Below are 27,723 nucleotides of genomic sequence, written 5' to 3' on the forward strand. Positions count from 1 at the left end.
AGAGAGAGAGAGAGAGAGAGAGAGAGAGAGAGAGAGAGTCCAGTAGTTGTGGTGCTTTAGAATAAGCTAACCACAAGGTTGATGGTTCAAACCCACCAGCCATTTCTTGGAAAGCCTATATAGTGTCACTATGAGTTGAAACCACCTTGATGGCATTTAACAACATATAGTCCTGCCATGGTACTGTAGGATAAGCACCTGTCTGCTAACTGCAAGGTCTGTTTGAACCACAAGTGCAGCAATTCAAACTCATCAGCTGTATCTCGGAAACCATATACAGGGTCACTATGGGTCACAACCAACTCAATGGCACTTAACAACTATATATGTAACATTTTATATATATTATACATATACACATACATATATGTTGTTGTTGTTGCTGTTCGGTGCCATCGAGTCAGTACCGACTCATAGCAACCTTATGCAGAGCAGAATGAAACACTGCCCGATCCTGGGCCAACCTCACCACTGTTGCCATGCTTGAATCCATTGATGCTGCCACTTTGCCAATCCATTTCTCTGGAAGTCTTCTTCTTTTTCTCTGACCCTCCACCTTACCAAACATGATATCCTTCTCCAGTGACTGGTCCCTCCTGACAATATGTCTGAAGTATCAGAGACAAAGTGTGACCATCCTGGCCCCCAAGGAGCACTCTAGCTGCATTTCTTCCAAAACGGGATCTATTGCAACTTGTGGCACTTTCAATATTCTCCTCCAACATCATAACTCAAAAGCATCAATTCTTCTACGATCTTCCTTATGTACTGCCCAGCTTTCACATGCATATGAGGTTATTGAAAATACCATGGCTTGGGTCAGGCACACCTTAGTCCTCAAGTTGACATCTTTACTCTTCAAAACTTTAAAAAGGTCTTATATATATATATAACATACAAAATATGTTATTAAGTGCGTCGTCCTGTGGTTTAAGCCCACCTTGCAGTCCAGTTCCTATTCTACAGCACCACATCAGAACCCCTAACACTGTTGCTAAGTGTTGCCAAGTCAATTCCAACTCATACAAAACTACCAGTAGCTGTTCAACAGCTGACAACGCATGGTAACCCCACGCATGCCCAGTAGAATTGCCTTTTATAGGGTTTCGAATGGCTGTGATCTTTTGGAGGTGGATCTCCAGACCTTTGATTTTTTGAAGTGTCTCAGGGGAGATTCAAACTGCCAGCCTTTCAGTTAGTAACTGAGTACTTAACGACTTGTTCCATCCATTTGTCAAGTCAAGATTTTTTATGTGTACAGGTTATTAACATTTATTGCTTTAATTATGTTATGAAACATCTCTAGTGTCTATTGGCCAATTTCACATCAACATAAACAAAAACTCTTTGTTTTTAAAAAAATGCTTAAAGTCAATATATAAAATACTGCTTTCAGTGCTTCCCCAAGCAATTCACAGATGGGTCACATATATTCATTTTTCAAGTGCTTTGTGATCAAAAAGAAGAAACAAAATAAAACAATAATAACAAACAGGAATTATATGGTAAAAGTTATTAGTTTAAAATAATACACTGTTGTTGTTTTTAAGTGCCTTTGAGTTGGTTCTGACTCATAGCAACTCTGTATAGATTTTCCAAGGAGTGGCTAGTGAGTTTGAACCACTGACCTTGTGATTCAAATCAACCTTACAGTCCAATGGCGTATCCCACAGTATCAAATATGTCTTGTTTGGAAAACCCTTTAAGGAAATTAGAAAACATGGTTGAAGGTAAGTCATTTGTGGCTCTAAAACCACAATGTGAGAAAGCAGTAGGTTACTCTAGATAAATACTGCAATAAAGTAGATAGTTTTGGAGATCATTGAATATGAAATGAAGTATTTTATGAATATGAATATGAAATGATGTATTTTACTGGGAGTTTCTAGCTATCAAATATTGGGTGGTAGTATGCCATAGAATTAGTTCCAACTCATAGCGACCCTGCATAGGGTTTCTGAGTCTGTAAATCTTTATGGGAACAGGAAGCCTCATCTTTTTCCTGTCCAACTGCTGGTAGTTTCGAACTGTCAACCCTGAGATTAGCAGCCCGACTCGTAACCACTACGCTATCAGAGGTATTTTAAGTACATCAATATCACTTTCACTAACTTTCATTTATGTGTATGGTGCTGTAGTATAAATGGTTAAAATTACATATGCCACTTTTTTATAATCTACTATTAGAAAAGGTCCTAGAGATGGCATTTCGAAGGTGAAAAGAATTTCTCTGAGCAGTGCAGACAAAAGCAGACAGAATGGTGACCCTTCCCCTTGCTTTCAAGAGAACTACTATTCATATACAAAGAAAAGCCCCAGTAAAAATGGTCAATCCCAGCTCTGCCCAGATCTGGCAGATCCAGAGATGGTCTAAATAGGAGGGATAAGATTAACAGAATAAAATTAGGGATGTAAGAAGTGAAGATGATGACAACATGAACCTCATCCATGGATAACTGTTTAAAATGAACTAAGAAAAATTAAAACGTGAGCACAGACTTGGGTAATGGGACTCAGGAATGAAGATAGTTCTGAAAACCTTCCCAGCAAAATCCAGAAGGAACAGATGGTGAAGATCCCTTCAGAAATGTAGAGTGAGTCTGAAGAAGAGTTAGAGCAGCAGAATTCAGGGCCCCAGAGAAGGAAGGATTAGTAGGCTGAAGCAGTTACCCTACGTCGGGCTCCAGTTTTTCCGCCCTTAGCAATACGCTTTCAAACCCTACTTGCCACAAAATCTAGGAAGTTCTTACCACTCTCTCAGAATCTCCCAGCTTCAAAGAAGAGAGGAGACATCACCCTGAAAGTGTCTGCGCTCACTTGAGGTTCCTTTGTCCTTGGGCCAGAAAAGAGCTGAAAGAAGCTCAGTTGCAAATCTTTCTGCGGCAGTTATAGGGTCTCTAAGAAATGCCTACTAGAGGCACCAAGTCTTGCTCCTGATTTAGTGCAAGGGTCTTACTCTTGATTTAATTAAGAGAATGTTATTATATCCCTATATTTTGATAGATAAACAAGAAATAAGAATGGGAATGTCACCACCAAACTTGACAGAGCACCTTTCCCTCCTCTATTCATCTTCTCTGGGAAAAAAGAGAAGATAGAAAAGGAGAGAAGAAACCACTAGACAGTGTTTAACATCCCCAAAGAGGGATTTACATTGCCTCCAACAGAACTAGCATGGGAGCTCCATTATAAATTTCTCCTATAAAATCCATGATGCCATGAGAGCACGGAGTCCTAGCAGAGTGCTGTAAGGTAAGTATGGGATCATAAGGTTGGTTTGAACTGCAAGCTTGGGGCTTCAAACTCACCAGCCTCCCCTTGGAAACCCTATATAAGGTCACTATGAGTCGGAACTGACTTGATGGCACTTAACAACAACTAAGAGCGTGTACCGTCAGAGATTCTCTGTAGAGACTCACTAGAAAAGATGAAGATTCATAATTTGGGTTATTTGCATTCCTGTCTTTTTAGTTCAATACATATGTTCTTTGACTGAAATTATGAGATGTTAAATGATACTTTTAAGAGAAAGAAATAGAGGTGAGACAATGATTAGAGCCCAGATACTTATATTCTTTGAGCAAAGAAAAGCAGTCAAGAAGCATCTTCTTCTTTAACCAAGAAATATCTGAACAATGCCAAGGGAACCAACACCCAACTAGCAAGTTAGTTTTGGTAATGAATGGGGTCAAGGCTATTATTGTCAGATTAGCTTCATGTGTTTGGGTTGCAAATTCATTTAACAGTAATTTGTTTCATATATGTTGCTGTTGGTTCCAACTCATAGCAACCCTATATACGGTGTCTGAGGTTATAAATCTTTATGTGAACAGAAAGTCTCATCTTTTCCCAAGGAGCAGCTGGTGGGCTTGAACTGCTGACTGTGGTTAGTAGTCCAGTGCTTATCCAACATCACCTCCAGTGTTCCTTCGTCTCATATATATCTATATATCTTTCAACAGGTCACAAGAAAACTGATGTCTGGTGTTTCTCATTCACTCAGTCACAGACTCTGACCTCCTATGAACATATTTCAAGTTCATTGAGGAGATTTTAGAAATGACTTTTTAGGAACTCATATCGTCTCACTGTTTGTCAACTATTAATGGAGATGACCAATTAAATTATTTTTAAGTGTCATAATAATCAGTTTGTCATTGCTAAGTGCTGCTGAGACAGTCGTATCTGGCAATTGACTAGGGATTTGAACTGCCAACCTTGACATTAGCAGTCCAGTGCTTTTCCTACAATGCATGCCAGGACTCCAGAATAATTAGTAGTCTTTTATTAATAATTTTATTTAAGCACTATCTTTACAAAGAAACAAAGGTTTACAGAAAAACTGTGCCCTTAGCAGTTCTTCACATATGGGGTAGCCTCACATATTAGGTAAATGAAGGAATAAATTAAATGATGGATAAATTAATGCATTTTGCAATACTTTTTTAGAAATCAAAATTAGCTCTCAGTTTAAAGACATATTAATCTTTTCAAAGTAGAATTTAAGTTGGGATTTTCCTAACGATCTTTTTTTTTTTTAATTTTTTGTGTAGCAGACTAGACTTACCCAAGTACATGTTCCTTCTAGACAATAATTCATATTTAAAAAACGGAAAAATTGAACCAATCCTCTTGTGCACTAGAAACCTCAGGACCTCAAGTTCAAATCCTGCCTCATTCTTATCCTCCTTCACCTTCACTGTACAAGAATAATAAATCACGCAAGTTAGTCAAAGTACTGCTGATATATCTGGAAGGTTAGGTGTGATGTCAGGAGTAGAAATTTGACTTGGACCCAGAAGGTTGCATATGTTAAAAAAAAGCGGGGAGGGGGGTGATTTGTGCAATGGGAGTAGAATGGAAACATTCTAAAATTGTATGGTGTTTCATTTTTATATTGTAAGTGTATTATTTTAAATACTTTAAGACAAAGGCCAATGTATTTCATGCAGAAGCTAAACCCAGGTTTATATATTTGCACAATTTTGATAATAACATTCCATCAAAGAATGTACTGGAGTGAATATGGGAATTATGCTAAGAAAAAAAACCAAAAAGTCTTAAGTTACTGCTACCACCTACCAACAATAAGCCTCAGATTGGCATTTTTGTAAAGCATTATTGGGGAAATTAAGGGAGAAACAGCATTAAGTACATGAAATGTTCCCTCATTTGATCCTAGGCCAAGACTCCACAGTGAAAGCAAATTGGAGAGGGTTTCCCCTGAATATGTAAGTAATTACCTTAAACGTCTGCTTTGCTTTGGCTGTGGAGATATAGTAACAACCATGAAGACCCTACTGAAACAAGAAGATACGGTGTTCATAAAATGCTCTTCATCTCACTCCAGAAAGGCACAGTAACATTACCTAAACAGGCAAACTCTGGTCATTTTTGACAAGACGAAAGGATACAAGGATACACTTTTTTTTTTTTTTTTAAACTTAAAATGAGAATGACTATTCCAATATTCCTTCAAATAGCAAAGGAGTGTTTTACTGCATAATAATCTACACTAAGTGACACCTGAGACACACAATCTAAGAACTGTGGACTGTCTGGTAGCTGGCATTTAAAAACACAAATGTTAACATTATCTCTCTTCTGGGTCCTTTGGTCTGATTCTTGCTCAGAACTCTTACTGTGAAAATAAGAGATAAATGTAAGGAAATAATTTCACCAATGAAAGAGTCATCAAGTCTGTCTCTCAATTCCTCATATATATCTCTAGAGATCATCTAATAAGAGTCCTGGGGAACACTGTAAAGAAAATGGAATTTTTCTTTTCAGTGTGACACTACTTTTTTGGAGGGGGATATCCTGCCATCTTGTTCTAGTTTCCCTTGTACTAAGCTCACTCATTGTGTATCATTGCTTTTATTATTACAGGACTTAACATTTATACTCTCCTAAACCCCAAAAGAACAAACTTACTGCCATGGAGTACGTTCTGACTCATAGCAACTCTAGAGGAGATTTCTGAGTCCATAAGTATTTATGGGAACAGTCAGCCTTCTCTTCTTCTAACAAGAGGTTGCTGACCCAAGACCTAAGTCTACGGTGTTGGTGGTGGTTGTGTGCTGTGGAGTCAGTTCCAACTCATAGTAACCTTATACAGGATTTCTGAGGCTGTAAATCTTTACAGATGCAATTACCTCACAAAAAAAATTGTAAGTAAGAATAGGTGCACATTTTTGCTCTATCGCTTCCCTCTGCTGTAGTTAAAATAATATATTTATGCTGTGTTCTCATCACAAGTGTCTCATACTCACAAGGAGATAGCTCGTTTATCCAAAAGGCAATTTGTTGAAGGGCCTTCAATCAGAATTGAAGGATACATCCCAAACTTTCTAAAGCACCATGATTCCAAAGTAAAATAATCTTTGGGAAGCATATGCCACCCATTCTGAGACAACATACTACTGTGGCTATAATTTCCTTATCTATTAGACAAGGTCCTCTATATACTCTCTTCTCTTTGGACTGCTCCAGCTTCAGCTTTCCTCTAGGTAGTGTAAGTAAATGAGCTATCTCTCAGATGAATCGATGCTCTTCATAAGGAAAAACCCTACTCATGTCCTTTATGCTAAGATGTCAATTAAAAATCAAGTTCCTTTGGAATTCCTTTAGTGCTCATTGGAGGATTTCTTATTTGTTATATGAGGTTGGAAAAATACAGGCAAGAAGATGAAATCTCCAAGGTTAGAGATAAGAAACATTCCTTGCTTTTATTCTAAGAACTGCCCTGGATAATTGTCATGCTGCCTATAAGTTGTTAGGGAAGGAGTAGGAGATAACAAGGTGCTTTGTAAACATACCATAGGACAAGGTTTTATAGCATATGCATTGTGGTTGAAGGAGTCTTTTTGTGGAAGGCTGAAGCTGGCATTTGCCTTCAGAAGGCATTGTGACACTAAACTTTCCTATAGTTCTGTTTGCTATATGAATTTTTTATAATTTTTCTATGAACCCAGGACTTTTAAGGACCATTATCAGAAAAGAGTCCTGGAGTGGGTAACATTATAAAGGCTAACACACTGGCTGTTGTTGTTTTTGTTAAGTGCCATTAAGTCATTTACGACTCATAGCGACCCTGTATAGGGTTTCCAAAGAGAGGCTGGGGAGCTTGAATCGCCAACCATGCAGTTCAAACCAACCTTTCAGTCCAGCACATTGGTAGGTGATGATAAGTTGATAAATTTCTCTTTGTATGAGTACTACAGTTTTAGAAAGGGTTTCTTGGAGACCTTACACCTAATGCCAAAATTAGAAGAGAGCTCTGAAATCAGACTTGCCCTTTACCTGCTTTCATATGAGGCCTCAAAGGGACTATTTAATTATCTCTGACCCACTTAAACTATGAGGCTGAATTTCAGGAAAAATCTGACCAAGAGACTGTTAAGTAAGGTGCCTGTTTTGGGGAAAGGGAACAAATAACACTAGATGATTTGGGGGGAGAGGAATGACTGAGAGAGCCTTTTATGTAGTGATGTTTCAAATACTTTAAAATCTTTCCCATGGAGTTTGTAATCCCTTAAAACTCATAACATAAATTAGATTGTCTGAATTCTAGGAAAGAGAGAAGACATTGCTCTGTATTTGCAAAATGTGCCAGACAGACGACATACAAGTGTGATGCTGGAGGATAAAAGTTGTCAAGAGCAGCTTGTGTTTAAGGGAGATGGTGAAGGAAGAGAAAGATGTAGCTGGGTGATGAACAATGCCTTGATGTAATGATTTCTTGCTGTTGCTCTTTGTAGGAAAACATGGAAAAATCTCACTGAATAACCTGCTGCATTTTTTGTTTGTTTGTTTGTTTCAGTAACAGCAAGAAATTCCATTATAAAGAAAATATAGTGAAGTGTTTTAACTCAGATTCTTATACCTTGCTCCTCCCAATACCGACATAGTTCTCTAAAGCTTCCTATGCTTCTGGACTCCACTAAACAAGATGGCAGGAAATGACAGCATATAATATAAAACAATAGATAACTGAGCTTAAAATGAAAATATCAATAATAATGAGAGCACATCATTCCAGTTACCTAAAATTTGATGCTAATTAGTAGATAATGCTTGGTTATTAGGTTATGCTGGGCTCAGAACCAAAAGTCCATGTTTTTGCTGAGGAACTGAAATTCATAACATCAAGTATAAGAAGGGTAAAGCAAGGCAAGGTCTAAAATAAGTCATGCAGAGACTTAACTTGCTAATTTTAATTCATGAAAGAGTTAGCGCTACCTAAATGAGTTACAACTTATTATAGTGAATGTTCAGATGGTAAAATGTTCACTATGCTTGATTACATTTAATATAAATTCAAGAGGCCTATATTTGGAAAATATGCTTTCTAATACATCTGGCTTCACTCTGTCTATGCAACGTGAGCCCTTGGGAGAAAACTAGATGTAATTTATAATGATAGCTATTTCACAGGTTTTATTCTTTGGCTGCTAGAAGATTCATCAATAATTCAAGATCATAACACATTATATATATTTGTTCCATTACCTTATGTTTTGCAAAAAACATTCACATTTATATTACTAAAAGTCATTCACATTTTTATCAGCATAGAACATAAAAAACAAGAAATGGTTTTACTGGAATGAAGAAATGAATAGAAAAAAAATCTTCTAAAAGTTAAAATTTCACATTGCTACATCATGTCTATTTCGTGATCCAAGACAAATAAATCCTAAGTCAATAACATAGTGAGCAACTCTGTTTTCATTTATGCTAAGCTAAAAGCAAAACCTCAAAAGGCCATTTTATTATGTGAAATTGGAAATACGTGAAATATAAGATACACAACATTCATAATATGACTTAATCCTGGCTTGTCCTCTTACTACCTGGATTATTTCAGGAAAATTGCTAAATCTCTATTACTTGAAGTTTCCTCATAAGATGAATAAATTAACAATTGCAATGAAGATAAAATGAGACAATGTATATGTAAGTGTACTTTACAGACCATATAAAAAGAAGATGGCTATACTGCCACCAATTAACAGAATAAAAACAGCTAGTTTAAATAATGTTACTTAAATATTATATTACACTATATTTTATCTTATGTATTTCCAAAAGCACTGGTTGGTGTGCAAAGGTTCTCAGTATGCACTTTTCATAAGTATAATTAAAACACTTTACTAAAAGTATAAAAAGATTTGAAAGGCAATTTAGTCTCTTGCTCAGAAAATCTATTTATTAATAATCAAATCAATAGGATTTCATCTAAACCCATGGAAAGGCCAATTTTAATGGGAAATTATAATTGCAGTAAATAGAGAATAGTCCTTCATTTCTAGAACAAAATTTAACTTTGGAAGATTTTCAAAGTCTAATCAATATATTAAAAAGAAAATCAACAGTTATTTTGAATGATGTGAAAACCCTTTTGGTGGGTTTTTGAATTCTTGGGGAGGTGCTATTGTTTTGTAAGCATTTTGCATTTTTATTTGTTTCCTGGGTATTTTCTTCTTACTCTTCAACAAGGACTGTTACTAAATTCCATGGTTTTCTAAAGCACACAATCAAAGGAATAAGAAGTAAAAGTGAATTAATGGATGTTGAAAAGATTGAGCAGTAATACTCAGAAAATGTCATATCAAAAGACTGTTGTTGTTTAGTGCCATCAAGTCGATTCTGACCCATAGCGACCCTGTATAGGGTTTCCGAGGAGCAGCTGGTGAGCTTGAACTGCCTACCTTGCAGTTCAAACAGCTTTGCAGTCTGGCGTATTAACCCACAGCGCCACACCAGGACTCTTAGAACAAATAGCATTTGATTAGTACTGTGGACTCTCAAATCAGATATGTGAGATTCAAATGAACTCTCCTGCTCTTACTAGTAGACAGCTTTATTGTTTTTGTTAAGTTCTGTACAGTTAGTTTCAACTCATAGCTACCCTGTCTATGGTTTCTGAGGAGCAACTGGTGGGTCTGAACTGATGACCTTGTGGTTCGCAGTCCAGGGTTGGTCCTACTGCTGCAAGCTTTGTTGTTGTTGTTGTGAAGTGCCATCGAGTCAGTTCTGACTCATAGCAACTCTGTCAAGGGTTTCCGAGAAGAAGCTGGTAGGTTTGAACTGCCGACCTGTGGAACACAGTCCAGTACAGCACCACACCAGGAATCATGGGTTAAGTTCCTTATTGATAGGCTGGAGATAGTCATAGCACTACTTCACAGAGACCTGAGGGTTATTAAAAGATTCCAGGAAAGCACTTAGAACTGCGTTTGACACATAACAAACATTAAGTGAACATTAAATGGTCTATACAAGTTGGTTTATTTTCTCACATAACTACTAACAATTTAAAATTCAGACAGAAAAATCAAACTTGAGATTTCTTTGAAAAATCAATTGAAATTTCAAATCATTGAGCTAATTTAGGTCTTGAGACTGTCTTTTCATAATACATTGGAAATCCATACACACACACAATAAAGTTATCTTAATGGCAGGAAGGATATAGCAATTCAGAAACTGGGAAAACAGAACATGTGCATTTTCTCAATAAAGCCATATGATTGATTGCTAAGACGTTTCCTTAAGTTCAAGTGGTTTTGATTTGTAGCTAGGTGCAGTGTCGTGAATGATTTAGGTGTCTCTCTTAGTCACGCCTTAATAGCTCCCACATAGCAACTTTCCCCTAATGGGTCTAGATAAGAAGAAAGTGCTGATGAATTATATGATTCAGTTGTGATTATTATCGAATTGCTGATGAATTATATGACTCAGTCTTAAGTGATTATTATCGAATTGTGGTCAATTTTGCCATCCTGATGGGTATAAAATGAGTCATCTCAGAAGCAGAGGGGAGGATTTCACTGCCATCAAGGAAGAGTCATGAGGGCATTGTTTCCATTGCACACTGAGATCTCTATGCATTGAGCCTCCTCAAGCCAGGGCAGAAAGCTGTGACACTGGACAAGTAAAAGAGGAGTGACAAAGGAACAGCAGCAACAGAACCAAGAGTCACAGCACAAGACGGAGTGGGGGGCCTCCCAGACCAAGGAGCAAGTAAAGCTGAGTGATTAAGGGCAGGAGGCTTACTTGTGGAGTGAGTTGCCTCCAGGCATTTAATTGGAGGAACTATGTTTGTTGACCCAGGAAATTAGCTGAGGTTTATGAGACTCTGTGGACATTTATCAAAAACCCTAAAAGAGCTTTGTAACATTGCTGAAAGCAGATCAGAGGCCAGGCCAAGGGCCAGAGAAAGGCCTGCCCGTGGACATAGCAGAGGAGAATCTGTCCTGAATGTGCCCTGTACATTTCTGACTGAATTGTAACCTGTTAATTTCCCTAATAAACCCCATGTTGTTGTTGTTGTTAAGTGCTGTGGAGTCGGTTCGAACTCACAGCAACCCTGTACAAGGTTTCCGAGGCTGTGAATCTTTACCGGAGCAGAAAGCCTCATCTTTCTCCTGCAAAACAGCTGGTAGTTTCAAACTGCTAACCTTGTGGTTCACAGCCCGATTTGTAACCACTACACTACCAGTGCTCCTTAATAAACCCCATGCTATGAATATAATGTCTGAAGTTTCTGTGGCCACTGTAATGAAGTATCAAACTCGGATCAAAAGAACTAAGTTCTGTGAGAGCACTTGTTGGTGTCATTTTTTGCACTAGTGGGAAAAAAAAAGTCCACTTATTCTACATGCAGCATAAAGGCCAAAAGAAAAGAAAAGAAAAACAGGTTCAAGCTGAAATAGAGTCACATATGAACTGCATAATCTGAATACATGGTAAATTTTGCTAATCTAGCTGGAGATGAGTAAGAATGTGAAAGAAGATGAGTTTTAAAATCTATATGCCTTTCTTAATGAGAGGTGTTAAGAGGATTTATTGACCTGTGCACAGTCCTTTGAGAGATGTGTTTACTCAAGAGTAAATAATAGCCGTGTATTAGCACAACGTCAGTGAACAAGAATAAATTACAAACAAATGAGAGTGCCTTTAATGGAGCAAACATACTATAAAAATGGAATTTAAAAATAAATTAAAACAAAGTGCTGGGATACATTTCAAATGTCATTACTTGCTTTTCTTGAATTATGTTCAGTTTTGAGGTAGTTGGGCAAAGAAAAGGGACCTATCTAAAAGTGTTAATCTGCTAAGACAGCCAGAAGGAACTTCATTTCTTTACCTTAGAGCACTATAAATGTTATTTGAGATTTTACATATCTCAGAAATATTTTTTTTTCCTAGAAATAAATATAAACAATTACACAATGTACTTTTGAAATCATAATTACTATTTTGATAAATTGGTAAATTAGATGAAGGTTTATGTATGCAGTGTATGTTGTTTTTCTGTTTTTTAATATGCTTTTTCTCCAGTCACCTGCTGAGTAACGGCTGCTTCTGCAATGTTTCCAATAAGATAAATGGAGGTTTTAATCTCCTTGCTACTTATTTAAAACTCCTTTGCATTTTTACACTACAGCCCATTTTTCATTACTGGAAGGGTATGCAATTTGAACCATGCTACTTTTTACTCACAGCAAATCAATATGTGTCATAAGAGCAGAAAAGAAAGTAATATGGCTCACTATCCTTGCAACTTTCCTTAGAGCAAGTCCCAGAAGACATTGCTAGGTTGGGTTGCTATAGCAACGGAGCTCTAGTGCCTCTCTTGCTTGGATTGTTACAGTGAGTTGATTTGTACCACACAGGTATAATCCTGATGAATTTTTTTATCGTAAAGAAGAAATTACACAGGATCAGTAACAGTGTATGTGACCTTTGTATTGAACGGTAATGATTTAATTCAAAAGCAGTACAAAGAAGGGGTCTCCATAACACTTCAATTCTTTTTGTGACTTCCAGTTAAATTATTCACTGTCTTTTTTTTTTTTTTTTAAGGCTTTTTTAAGTTATCACATTTCTGGAAAAACATACCCTTGAACTATTAGTGCAAAAGTATAGAATCGCATATGATTTTACCCAGATGTGAAGGTCTGTTATGAAAATACCTTAAAATAATACCAGGCCACTTTTTTAAGATCTACAATTAGCAAGAGAAGACTCAACAAGAATATACTGCCAGTATAAAAGAATTGTGTATCAGGAAAAACAACAATATATTTTATATTGTATAGAATTCTAATTAGTTTTGTCTGTTAAGGAAAGAGGCCATATAAGTCACTTTGACAATGTTTGGTATATAGTGAATGCCTAAGAAATACTGGTTTTATTTTAATCACTATCATAATCTCATCAGGCAAACACTTTCTGTATATATGCCATTCTTAACAGTAGGCACTGTTGATTATATAATTGTATTCTCTTTTTGTATTCGATATTTGGAAAATAAAAATGGTGTAAGGAATACGTGACTACAGTTGAGCATTAAATATAAAAAGGAGCTGATCCTGTTTTAGAGGACTAACCTTATGAATAAACTATGTGCATTTAATGGAAATGCCACAGAGAGGCTGTTGGACTACTGTGTGCTATGGGTTTGGGAGTCAAGACTGAATTTTGGTTACTATATACTACAAAATATGAGAGGGCTTCAAAAAGTTCTTGGACCCTACCCAGAGAGGCAGTGACACCAGGGATGAAGACAGAGACGATGACGTGGAGAGATGGAGCAGCTGGGGACACTGGGACTCAGGGAGGGAGAAGGGCTGTGTGCTGGTAGCCGGAGGGGCGGGCCTGTGTGGTGTACCCTTTGGTTACTTGAGGATGTATGGGAGGGATTGTAATCATTAAAAAATAAATAACTACAGAAAGCAAGTTCATTGCTACTAAGTCAATTTTAACTCATAGCAACCCTGTATGGGGTTTCTGACTTTGTAAATCTTTATAGGAATAGAATGGTTCATCTGGCTCCCAAGGAGCATCTGGTAGGTTTGAACTGCCAACCTTTTAGGTTAGCAGTTCAGTGCTTATCCTATTGTGCCACCAGGGATCCTTACTCCTGTCAAAGTGAGTGCAACATTATATAACATTAAAGGTAGAGTGGGAATTGTCCATCTATAAGTCTAATGCTTGTAACAAAGGGACTGTTGGTCTAAATTTAAAAAAAAAAAAAAGTTCTTGGAAAACATCCATCATGTATGCATTCAATTTTCTATGAACTTTTTGAAACACCCTCATATACTGCCCTCTAAAAATTCTGTTAGCATATGAAACTCTCCAAGAAATCCTGGGTAGAGAAATCAGTATTGTTTAGTAATGAAGAGTATATATTCAGAAATCAGACTGCTAGGTTTTGAACCCCACTTCTACTACCCACTAGCATGTAATTTGGGGTAAGTTCCTTGACCTCTGTATTTCAGCTTCCTCATCTGTAGAGAAGGAATGAGGACCGTATTCACTAGAGTGGCATTAGCTGTTAAACTGTGATAATGCATGTCACTGGTCAGACAGTGGCAAGCAGCGTTAGCTATTAAATGTAAGTTACTAAAGACCTTCATTTAAATTCTTCATAGTGTTAACTCTTCTTTACAAATATTATCTTTGAACATCTAGAACTATTATTCCTTGGAGCACATTTTGCACAATTCTAACTTTGAGGTCTAAGGTACAGCTGACCCAAACCATAGTATTACCAATCACTTCATATACATATGAATATTGGACAATAAATAAGGAAGACCCTAGAAAAACTAATGCATTTGAATTACGGTGTTGGCTAGGAATATTGAGAGTATCATGGGCTGCCTGCTAAACAGATCACTTTGGGTCAGAAATGACTCGCTAGCACTGAACAACAATAGTGAATGCGAGACCAAATTTTTAAGTTTTCATGATCACTAAAGAGAAAACTGAGTCTGTGGCTCACTGTTAGGGTCTGCAAAGGTAAGAAACATTATCCAGAGAGGAGGTAAATGTTTATCTTTCTTAGGGTTAACCCTGAACAATGTGCAAGCATTCTCAAAATAGACAGGAAAATAAGAAAAGGGGAGAGTTTCATCTCCAACCCCCCAAAAAGAAAACATGCTACAAGTTCACAAAAAATGTAAAGTCCTCCAAGGTCTAACTAGCACCAGGTCTCTGTAATCTTCCTACCTTTTTACAGAAGATGGGAAGTTTAGGAAAAGGATCTTAAGCATTAGCAGTCAGCTAATTAATGTGACAACTTTAGGAGGCCTTTCTTTCTCAGTATTGTCACTGTTTGGTTGCTGACTTATCTTCTTTTTAGTAAGTCATTTTCTAATATTGGCATCAAAGTAAAGGCAGAACAGAAAAAAATGTTCATAATTCTATGTCTTCAAAAAGTAAAAGAAAAACCAAAAACTGTTCTACTATTCCTGTTTTGTTTTTTCTTAGTCATAAGTATATAATATATATCAGAGATAATTTTATAGCATAATTGTTTTTTTTCCCACTTATCATAAGCATGTCCTCACAACAATGCATAGAAGTTGTCAAAATTATATTTTTTTTCTGTTGTTAAATGCCATAGAGTCATCACTGACTTATAGGGACCCTGTGTAGGGTTTCCAAGGAGCAGCTGCTGGGTTTGAACTGCCCATCTTGCAGTTCAGACTGACCTTTCAGTCCAGTGCATTATCCCACAGTGTCACACCAGGATTAAATTATAATTTTTAGACTCTTGCATATTATGGTCACATAAGCAAATGATTTCTGATTTTGTTGTATAACAAATCTATTCCTACATATGATGTTGTTGTTAAGTGCTGTCAAGTCGGTTCTGACTCATAGTGACCCTGTATAGGGTTTCCGAGGAGCAACTGGTAAGCTTGAACCACTGACCTTGTCCAGCACCACACCAGGATTCCCACATATAGTTATGTTTTTCTTTTAGATTGGGGATTTTCCAACTTCAGTACTCATTAGAATCATTTGGTGGATTGGACCCCATCCTAGAGTTTATGAACACAAGAATTTGCATGTCTAACAGGTCGGACTGCTAACTGAAAGCTGTTCACATCCACCAGTCACTCCTTGAAAACTCTATACAGGGTCATTATCAGTTGGAACTGATTTGAGGGCACTTAAGAACGACAACAGGAGTCCTTGCTGGTACTGTGGGTTAATACATCAGAATGCAAAGTCGTTTGAACTGCAAGGTGGGTGGTTCAAGTTCACCAGCTGCTCCTTGGAAACCCTATACAGGGTCGTTATGGGTTGGAATTAACTCAATGGCACTGAACAACAAGAACAACAGCAAGTTTCCAGGTGATGATGACATTGCTCATCTGGGGACTATTAGAAACTAATGTTAGATTATTTACATAAAATGTCATCACCAAATTGGAACTAATGAATCAATTACAGACTGTCCCAATCTGTTCTAAGTGTTGTCTTTAAGTTGAAATTGTAGGTCAGTTGGAATAGGTGCATATTGTTCTCACTTAGGAGGAATCCAGCTGGTGCTGAATAAACTTTACTACTAGCCTCAGGGTTGGCAGTTCAAATCCACCAGTTCCCCCTGGGAGAAAGATGAACGTGTCTGCTCCTGTAAAGACTTACAGCCTCAGAAACACCATCCAGGGTCTCTATGAGTCATCATCAATTTGATTACAGTGGGTTTGGTTTAGTTTAGTGCAAGAAAAGACGCCAAGTGCATTTCAGGGCTTTGAACTAGTTCATTTCAGTCTGATCCCCGGCTGAGAATTTGCATAAGACATACGTATATACGTAAGAATCACCTAGGAATCTTGTTAAAAGATAGATTCCGATGATTTCAATTTAGTGTATCTGTCTGTGTTGGTAATGCAAATTCTTAGCAGTAGGTCAAACCAAAATGAACCATTTGCAGGCTCTGGCCTTTTCAATGATTTGCAATAAATGAAGATGATTATGAAAAAAAAAATTTGTGAATTAGGACTGGTTCAATTGTTTCAAAGTGAGAGCAAATTTGCATAATAATAACAACAAAAAGTTGTCCATATGTTAAACTTTAGTCACCTGAGACTGCCTGTATTGTTGTTGTTGTTGTTAAGTGCAGTGGAGACGATTCCGACTCATAGTGACCCTGCACAGGGTTTCCAAGGCTGTAAATCTTTACGGGAGCAGAGAGCCTCATCTTTCTCCTGTGGAACAGCTGGTAGTTTCAAACTGCTGACCTTGCGGTTCACAGCCTGATTCATAACCACTACGCTAAAGTGCCACCAAATCAGATCTCACTCATAGCGATCCTGTATAGGGTTTCCAAGAAGCAGCTGGTGAGTTTGAACCACTGACCTTGTGGTTCAAACCGACCTTGCAGTCCAGTGCTTATTCTATAGCACCACACCAGGACTCCACAGCGCCTGTGTTAATCTTTCCTGAAACTTTCTCTGGAATCATAATGGCAACTGAATTCTTGATTCTTAGAACTCCATTCCAAAACCAAACCCACTGCTACGGAACCAATTCTGACTTCCATGACCCTATATTACACAACAGAACTGCTTCATTGGGTTTCCAATACTGTATTCAGGAGAAGAAAGCTCATCTTTCTCTCTTGATGTGACTGGTAGGTTTGAACCACCAATTTTGCAGGTTAGCAACCCACAGCTTAACCCACTGTACTATGAGTTCCTTTAGCCCCAGTATGATTGTTGTTATTGTTGTTAAGTGCCATCAATTTGGTTCCAACTAATAGCAACCCTGTATAGAGTTTCTGAGGAGCGACTGGTGGGTTTGAACCACTGACTTTGAGGTTAGCAGTCCAGTGCTAGCGCTACACTAGGATACCCTAGATACTAACTAATCCAATGAAGAAAGGAACAAAAGAAAAATGGACTTCTCTCCTGCCAAAATCAAGACATTTGGTCTGAGACCCTTTATTTACACTCTAAAAGATAAACATAATTGCTGAGTGGTAACATCCAAATCTCTGTTACTATGCAAGTTGGCAAGGAACTTCTAGATCACAGTTCAAATTTAAAAGGCATCTAAAAAATAGCTAAAATATGTACACCTTGGAGGAGAGTACATTTGTACATATATAATACAAATACAAATTAGCTGCATTTAGCTTGCTTGCTCATAATTATAAAACCAGTGCTGCTCTTTGGAAGTTATAAGGTAAAATATACAAATTTATATTATGATTTTTACCTGAAAACCACAGTAATAAACCTCAGAGGCTTTATCTCCTATTAAATAATAATTATTGTTGGTGTTGGACTCATAGCAACCCTGCATAGGGTTTCCAAGGAGTAGCTGGTGAGTTTGCACTGGCAACCTTGTGGTTCAAATAGACCTTATGTTCAAGTGCTTATCCTACAGTGCCACACCTGGACTTCACATTAAATGATATTCTTTCTATATTTGAGTAGAGCTTATCTGCCATCTATAAATGGAGGTATCTTCATACATATAAATACATCTACATAAATTTAGAGATGTATCTATATAAGACAAATTAGATAGCTATGAATGGTTTTGGTTTCTAGAAATCCACAGAAGTGACATGCTTAGCAAAGCTAGTCTCAACAGGAAATGTCTTCCTGACACGTTCTCTGAAGTCTGCATATATTCTTATATTTTTCATTCGTGTTTGTCCTTATTGCATCTGTGTGAATCTATAAAGAGAGAATTTTGCTCATAAATATAATAATCATAAAGCCATATGTAAAGTGTGCTGTCAATAAACCTTGGAAGGTGACTAACAATATCATATCTCGAGAAGACTAAATCAAGAGAAAATGTGCTACAGACTCAGTAAGAAAGATGTATTTAATTCTATAGTAGCTTCTGAGCCAGTGTTTTGGTAACTGTGTTATCTTTAAGCAAAAGTAATAGTCTTAACAGCTTTGTGGCTGTTTAGTGCCATTGGGTCTGTTCTGACTCATAGCAACCCTGTATAGGATTTCTGAGGAGTACCTGGTGGATTTGAACTATCATCATTCCAGTTAGCAGGTCAGTGCTTATCCTACAGTGCCATACCAGGACTAATGGCCCTAAATTAGCATTTAAAGAGTCCCTGGGTGAACTTGACTACTAGTAGGGAAGTTAGCAGTTTTTCAATTTAAACCCACTCAGAGGTCTTTTGGAAATCTTCTACCAAAAAGCCACAGCCTTGAAAACACTACATAGTGTAGTTTTACTCTTCACACAGAGTTGCCTGAATCGGAATCAACACAATGGCAGCTAACAACAGCAACAACAACAACAAACTGTTCTTTGTATTAAGCAGGTTCACTATGGCCATATGAAGATACCTCAGACCATGAGATGGGAGATAAATGTTAAGATACCCTTTATAGTTCATCCTATGCACATTTTCCACCACCGCTTGTATTGTGGTGACTTGTATCTTGCTGTGATTCTGGAAGCTGTGCCACTGGAATTTTAAATGCCAGCAGAGGCACCCATGGTGGATAGGTTTCAGTGGAGATTCCAGACAAAGACAGGCTACGAAAAAGAGGCAGACAACGTCTGACATTTTAACACTGAAAACCTTATGAATAGCACGGAACATAGTCAGATAGAGTACCAGACGATGAAAACATGAATATCAGCAGAACATTACATCAACAAAGAACTGCCAGCAATTCAAGGAGATTTAGAAGAGGAACTAAGGATATCATTGCTAATGTCAGATGGATCTTGACTGAAAGCAGAGAATACCAGAAAGATGTTCACTTGTGCTTTATTGGCTATGCAAAGGCATTCGGTTGTGTGGATCATAACAAAACATCGTGCTTGATAAAGTGGAGGGTCAGCAAAAAGAAAAGAAAAGAAAGAAGACCCCATCAGAATAGATTGGCATAGTAGCAGCAACAGTGGGCTTTAGTGTAACAGCAATCGTGAGGCTGACTCAGGACTGGGCAGTGCTTGATTCTGTTGTGCATAGTGTCGCGATGAGTCACGGTGACTGTGAGTTGAGGCTGACTCAACAGCAGCTAACAACGACAGCAGTGCATATCTTATCAAATAGTATACATTTGTAGTCAAATAAATATGACCATATTTGACAGCCTCAGTTTAAAAGGTGTTGCTGTTAAATATGCAAACTTATGAAATCTAGAACTGCAACAGAGCTCAGTGAAGCAATCTTTCCCCTACTGTGTTTGAGATTTTGACTATAGATGTGTACTACTTAATCAGGTATTCTAAGAAACTTAAAGCTACAAAATTAGAAGCTACCATTTGAAAACTCAGTACCTGTGATGGTTTTGTTTTGTTTTGTGTTTAGTTAATAACTGCCACTTCCTTACAGTGAGTTAGAGCAGAATGGCAATCAATCAAATATAGTTCCTGTTCCAACTAAAAAGTACTAGCTAAAGTGTGCCCACATCACTGAGATAGCTTCAAGTCATTCATTCAGTGTAGAATTGAGAGAACAGGGAGAGTATGTATAATGCAGGACCCATATGGCCTGTCTGGGGAATTTTAATTCTTCAGCACAACAGAATGGGAGGTAAAATATACCCAGAAAAAAGAAGATAAATCCTTCTTTATAGTCACTTTGCTCCATATGGGTGAAACTGGACCTTTGGCCAGATAGATGACAAGAATTTTAACAACTCTATGTTAATGGATATCTTCTTTATTGACAGGTAGTTTTGATTTTCAATTTAGGTAATGACAAGAATGTTTCCTTTAAAAAACTAAATAAAAAAACTTGTCAATTATTTTGTAAGAAAAATATATTACCAATGTTATGGGGATAGTGCAAATGTCAAGAAAGTGGGTAACTATAGCTCATTATAATACTTTTCTTAAAATACATGCCACAGTAATGATGCCATTACTTGCGGGTCCCATCAGTGAAAAACTGTATCACAGTTAAACATCTTAATATAGGCTTCCCTGGAACATTCAAAATATGAAACGGAATGTGCACACTATGTTCAGATATGTTAACTGAAATTAAATTTAAATACTATTACTAAGGAATTTGATGCCAATTTTTCAGTAAGCTAAAGGCCAACTGGTCTATAAAAAATAGTTTTTGTTATTGTTAAGTGCCGTCGAGTTGGTTCCAACTCATAGTGACCCTGCATAGGGTTGCTGAGAAGCTGCTGGTGAGTTTGAACCACTGAGTTTGAGATTCAAATGATGGATAGAAACCATGAAAAAGAAAAGCATTTCTTTTTTTAAAAAATGAAACATCAAAAATTACCATATATGTTAAATACTATATGAATTTACACTATTTATAAACACAGATACTACAGTTTTGGTTGAAAGTTGATTAAATATAGAACACCAAGCAAAAATTTTCATATGTACTATGAGGGGGCTTCAAAATAATTTGTGGGAAAATTCTTTTAATTTCATTTTCCACAAGCTTTTTGAAGCCCAGTCATGTATATATTTTGCCAAAAGACATAAGGTTATAATAGAGGGGAAAATATCTAACTGGTTAACTACAGGTTCTATTAACACTTGTATTACAAATAGTAATCATTGTTTGCATAAAACTCTGTTTTGATTCTAAGCTGTTGGATATAATGTTCTAAAGCAGCTCAAGTGTCAGCTGAAAAATACCTACATGGGTAAATTAAAATACATCTGTGGAGATTTGACATCACTATTATTTAATGGACTAAAATGAAAGCAGGCAGTTTCACCAAAATAAACTTGTATGTTCTTCTCATGCAAAAAAAACAACAGAAAATCAGTCATAATTCAGTCGACTGTCTTTTCCTAATGATGTCATTCACCCAGACTTGCTCTCAAACCCACACCAATAAGTTATTACATTAGAGTTATTATCTCTTTAGCTGCCATTTCAAAGCAGAATAGCAATTATTACCTGAAAATTAAAACAAAAAGCCAGTTAGTAACATTTGACTAAAATTAGGTTAGAATACAAAATTGTTGACATTATTCTTTAAGATTAATCATAATCAACATATTATAGAATCTTTTTTTAAAAAATGCTCACAAATAAGTTTAGTTCAGAACACTTTACAGTAACAAAATGTCCACTGGATCATTGTTGATTTAAGAATTATAAAAACTAACTGTACTAGCTATACAAGTTCAAATCATTCTGTTCTACAAAATAGCAAGCAAGATGTTTTTAAATTATTCAGATGAGAAGTGAACACAGCTCCTTTGAATCATAACCTTTGTCCTTTAGTAATCAACTAAAAATAAGGCAGAAAACATTTATACTTAGTAACTGGAAACTTCAAGACATAAAGTTTATGATTTTAGTACAGTGTGATATTTTTCATTTTCTCACTTGTTAAAAGGAATTCTTGGTACAGCAGCAGTCACAAACTGATTTGGAAAACTACATTCTCTTGATTAACAAAACAGATCACAAATTAGAGGCTTATTACAACAACAACAACATTACTTAACTGACTCACCAAGTACACTAGAAAACTGCTCTTTATGTCTAGTTAAAGTAGGATCATAGAAGAATGGACTGAGAGTACCAGTTCAATCACTGGCAAACGTCCACACTCATTTATTCTGACCCAGAAAGCTAAGTAAGAAATGACCATTCTCATTTAACTATTTGAGCTTTCATTCTTCTCACCCTGGATCACACCCCAGATTTCTTGAAAAACTCATGTCCAAGAAATCTAAATGGTACCAAGGACAAAGTTACTGATTATTTCTAGAATTTAAGGTATGGAATACCACCCACCATTCATCCACCCACCCACTGCCACTGAGCTGATTCTGACTCATACTAACCCTATAGGAGAGAGTCGAACTACTCCATAAGACTTCTGAGACTAACTCTTGATTATGGGAGCAGACGGTCTCATCTTTGTCCTCTGGAGTGGCTGGTGGGTTTAAACCACCAGTCTTGTGGTTAGCAACACATGCTTAACCCACTGTATCAGCAGGCTCCTTTGGAAAACCTTAGCAGGGACTCTACTATCTCTCTTTCCCCATCAGAAATTTTTAGTGCATTCGAAAAGTAAACGCATATTCCTCTTTCCCAGCTTTTCTTCTATTTGGCCTCTATGCTGCCTCTAGTGAATTTGTTCGCATTTATAAATAAAAAGAGATGGTTTTATTTATTTAACCTCAACAGCATATTGCTACATTTGATACTTGAAAGTTTTATTCATAACTTGCATTTTAATCCAACTGCAAGCACCACAATGGAAGTTTCTGCTTACTTACCTGTCCTCCTTCCCCTACAGCCCACATTGCAAGACATCAAGTGAAAAATAAAACTTTTACCCTAATGAAGAGGATCTTTTCTCCCACTCGGTATCTTCCTTGGGAGAGTCTTTCAACACAGAACTTGTTTGGGCATTTGCAAGGAGGATCTTCAGAAATTCGTTTCACCTGAAACAGAAGAGTAGTCGAGTTCATTCTCCTTAGTGAGCTCTCATTTAGAGCAATTAGTTTAGTGTGTTCAGTGGTCTCCTGGACCAGTAATGCTTTAAAACGTGGTCTTTAACAGACCATGGGCATGGATACAAACACAGGAATATCATATGTTACCATGATTCAGTCAGTGAAAGTACTACAGATTATGAGGCTTTGCTCCACAACCAATCATGGGGATGGACAAAACCAGGACTATTTTATTCAGTGGTGTATATGGCCTCACCATGAATCAGGGCTGTCATGATGGCAGTTCACAACAGTAAGAATAACTTAAATAACATAAAGGTCAGATTCTGGAGGCAGTTTCTGAACTCCAATAATTTCACTAAGGCTTAAGGTGGATGATGACGATGGTAATGATGCTGGAGAGGGTGGTAGCTGGGATGATGAAAAAGAAATCAACTGACATTCTACTAGGAATGATACACTGGGTGCATTCTTTTTTTCTTTTTTAGCTTCAAAAGAGCCATGTACATTGGTTTGAGAACAGAGTAAACGTACTGAGAACTAGACTGGAATATATCTTGAATATTTTAAAAATTGGAATAGAGTACATGTTAACAGAGCATATACTTCTACAGGATAACTTATATGATACTAAATTTATCTACTTACAAAATAAATGAGACTTGAATTTTTGTTGTGGTCTTTAATGTGAGACTGACTATTACTTCATTTTATTTTTGAACTCTTAAGTTTCTTGGCAGAAACCATCTCTAATTCACCCAAAGCTCTGGTAGCATACTGGTTACGAATTGGGCTGCGAACCTTAAGGTCAGCAGTTTGAAACTACCAGCTGTTTTGCAGGAGAAAGATGAGGCTTTGTGCTCCCATAAAGATTTACAGCCACGGAAAACCTGTACAGGGTCACTAGGAGTCGGAACCGACTCCTCGGCACATAACAACAACAACATCTGGCAACATATGCAATCTCATCAATTTCAACCTATCAAATGCTACTTCTGTGGCCATATTTTACAGTTTATATGTATTTTATTGACTCCTATGGTGTGGCGCTATGGGTTAATGCGCTTGACTGCAAGGTCGGTTTGAATCTCAAGATCAGCGGTTCAAACTCAACAGCCACTTTTTGGAAACCCGGTACAGGGCCACTATAAGTCGGAACCTACTCTATGGCACTTAACAACACCACCAGTGTGAGGCTAGAGGATCAGCACTGGACTATGAACCACGAAGTCTGCATTTCAAACTCCTTGGGAAACTAATAAAAGGTAGGTAGTCCTGATGTGGCGCTGTGGGTTAATGCTCCAGACTGCAAAGCTGTTTGAACTGCAAGGTCGGCGATTCAAGCTCACCGGCTGCTCCTTAGAAACCGTATACAGGGTTGCTATGGGTCAGAATCGACTCGAAGACACTTAACATGAGTCCTGGTGTAGCCCTACAGAAAGGTTAGCGGTTCAAGGTCACCAGCCACTCCTCCGAATCCCTACACAGGGTCGCTATGAGTCAGAACTGTCTTGATGGCACTGAACAACAACAAAATGTGTATTATGAAATTGTGTCTGCACATTTGATTTTTTTCTATTGTTTAAAAATCATATGATCTAAATGAGATATACACGTTTAACAGTTGTAACTACTAATAGATGTAGCAATTGTCCCTAGTGTTGGGAAAACATTTTATGTTTTCCTTGATTGCTAACCTGCCAAGCTATGTCTTATACCTGTCCTTCCTTCAACTAGCCAAATAACCCAAAACAATTATTCCCTGTGTTGTGAGAAAGATTCCATGGAGAATAGAGAAAATTCTATATAACCGACTACCTGCAGATGAGAAACAGAATAGAATAAATTTAGACTCTGAAGAAATTAAGCTGGATTTTTCTCCTCACTCAAATGATTTCTTCTACAATGATATAATAATGGTACCTAGAGCTCTGGCATCAAATAAATCCAATCATTCCTCAAACAACTAATTGCCTGACTCCACTTACCCTTCTTCTAAGCAAGCACTGTGACAAGAATAACACATGAATTCACTGACATGCTAGTGTAAATGAATTTACAAGCTTGGCTTCTCTAGAATAAGAGAAAATCTAAGGACTATAAAAAATCTAAGACAGAGGAGAAAAAAACAGAAAGCATTGAGAAATCCTAAAACAAACTTTATCTTAAGAATTGTAAAATTGTGCCTCAATGAAGAACCCCATTTCTGGGGAAAACAATAAGAGGCAGCATCTTTCCATCAGTCCCTTCTGTCATCCTTAACTCGGCCAACATGTAAGCTGACAATTCTTGGTACTTATCTTGATGCTGTGGATTGCAAACCACAAGGTTGTTGGTTCAAACCTACCAGCAATTCCTCAGAAATCCTATACAGGTTCGCTATGAGTCAGAGTCAGAACCAACTTGATGGCACTAAACAACAACATTTTTATCTTAGCATAGTGCATCTCAGTTACTGGTTATCCTTAATGCCTCTTTGCTAGATTGTAAGTTCCTTCATCCATCTGTATGTAATACATGGGACATATAGCACCCTCCTATATTTTCCATGACAAGCTATGGACAATATTGTGGAGAATGAGTATTCCAGAACACTTCATTATGCTCATTAGGAACCTGTACACATAGACCAAGAGGCAATTCTTCAAATAGAACAAGGGAACATCGAATGGTTTAAAATTAGGAAAGGTGTGCTCCAAGGTTGTGTTCTTTCATCAAATTTACTCAATCTGTATGCTGAGTAAATAATTCAAGAAGTTGGATTATATGAAGAAAAGCATGATATCAGGATTGGAGGAAGACTCATTAAAAACTTGCTATGAGTCCTGGTGTGGTACTGTGGGTTAATGCACTGGACTGTAAGGTCAGTTTGAACCACAAGGTCATCAGTTCTAGCTCACCAGCTGCTGATCAGAAACCCTATAAAGGGTCACTATGAGTTGGAACTGACTCTCTGGCACTTAACAACAACAACCTATGCAGATGATACAACCTTGCTTGCTGAAAGTGAAGAGGACTTAAAATACTTATTGATAAAAATCAAAGACCATAGCCTTCAGTATGGGCTACACCTCCATTTAAAAATAAAGCAAAAATCCTCAACACTGGACCAATAAACAACATTCGTATAAATGAAAACATGATTGAAGTTGTCAAAGGCTTCATTTTGCTTGTGTCAACCATGAACATGTATGGAAGCAACAGTCAAGAAATCAAACAACATACTACATTAGGCAAATCTGCTGCAAAAGACCTCTTTAAAGTGTTCAAGAGAAAAAATGTCAGTTTGGTAACTAAGCCTGCCTGACACAAGTCATGGTATTTTCAACAACATCACATATATGTGAAAGTGGGGCCATAAGTAAGGAACAGTATAGAAGATTTGATGCATTTGAGTTACGGTATTGGAGGAAATTATTTAAACTACCATGGACTGCCAGAAGAGCAAACAAATCTGTTGAAAGAAGTACAGCCAGAGTGCTCCTTAGAAGCCAGGACGACCAGACTTCATCCCTCAGGCTCTGGACATATTATCAGGAGGGACCAGTACCTAGAATAGGAAATCTTGCTTGGTAAATTGGAGGGTCAGAGAAAAAGAGGAGGATTCGCCAGTGAGATGGATTGGGACAATGTCTACAGGAATGGGTTCAAACATGGCAATGTTTATGAGGTTGGAGTAGGACAAGGCTGTGTTTCATTCTGTTGTGCATAGGGTTGCTATGAGTCGGTACCAACTTGATGTTATCTGACAACAACAACAATATTTTCCATCTTTGGAGTCTGGTGGGAAACTGCTATCCCATTATAGTGTGTGCTGCCATACAGTGGGGGCCTGTATAACTGTATGGATATGAAAAAATGGGCCTCCTGCCACAAACCTCAGCACCTCAGTGTACAGGTATCCTGTGAATTTATCAAAATTCATATCATCTCAGAAAATTTTTTAAAAAATATTTTTATTGTGAATTATGTGATGGTTTACATGGGAGAACATTAACTTTACAATCGTTCTATCGTGTATTGTTTCATTGCCATGGTTATAATCCTCTCCATGCATCATCAACCAACCAAAGAGTATACCCTGCAAGCCTGCCCCACCCCAACCCCTGGTCCTCAGCACACAACCCCTCTCCCTCTCTCTCGGTCTAAAGTCCCCAGCTGTTCCACCTCTCCATATCATTGTCTCTGCCTCCATCTCTTGCATCACTGCTTCTCTGGATAGTGTCCCGCTCTCCGCTCTTCTCCTTTGGTGGTCCTAGGGACCTCTGCTCCTGGACTACAAAGTCAATCACTCCCCTCCTTTTGCTACAAAAATGTCTACCTTTACATTTGCAACCCTCACAGTCACTCTTGATAACAATTATTCACTATTGTATCACAAGAGACCTCTCCCCATCTCCTTTCATCAGCCCCGCCCAGACAGATTGGATGCTACTCAGTAGAGATTCTACCTTCCTCCAGGCCCTCTGGATCTAGGCTCCCTCTTGAAAGCTTGTAAGCTGGTCACTTCTTGCCTTTGTAGCCCCC

At 37.5% G+C, this 27,723-nt stretch overlaps 1 protein-coding gene across 1 annotated transcript in view; it reads right to left on the bottom strand.

Moving 5' to 3' along the window:
• Positions 1 to 27,723, bottom strand: part of GAS2 (growth arrest-specific 2) — a 196,544-nt gene that overhangs the window by 55,170 nt on the left and 113,651 nt on the right. The window contains exon 7 of the mRNA XM_006872394.1: positions 23,077 to 23,184. Coding sequence (XP_006872456.1) covers positions 23,077 to 23,184 — 108 coding nt within the window. The remainder of the gene's footprint in view (positions 1 to 23,076; positions 23,185 to 27,723) is intronic.

The sequence above is a fragment of the Chrysochloris asiatica genome, unplaced genomic scaffold (genome assembly GCF_000296735.1).
Source record: "Chrysochloris asiatica unplaced genomic scaffold, ChrAsi1.0 scaffold00196, whole genome shotgun sequence".
NCBI lineage: Eukaryota > Metazoa > Chordata > Mammalia > Afrosoricida > Chrysochloridae > Chrysochloris > Chrysochloris asiatica.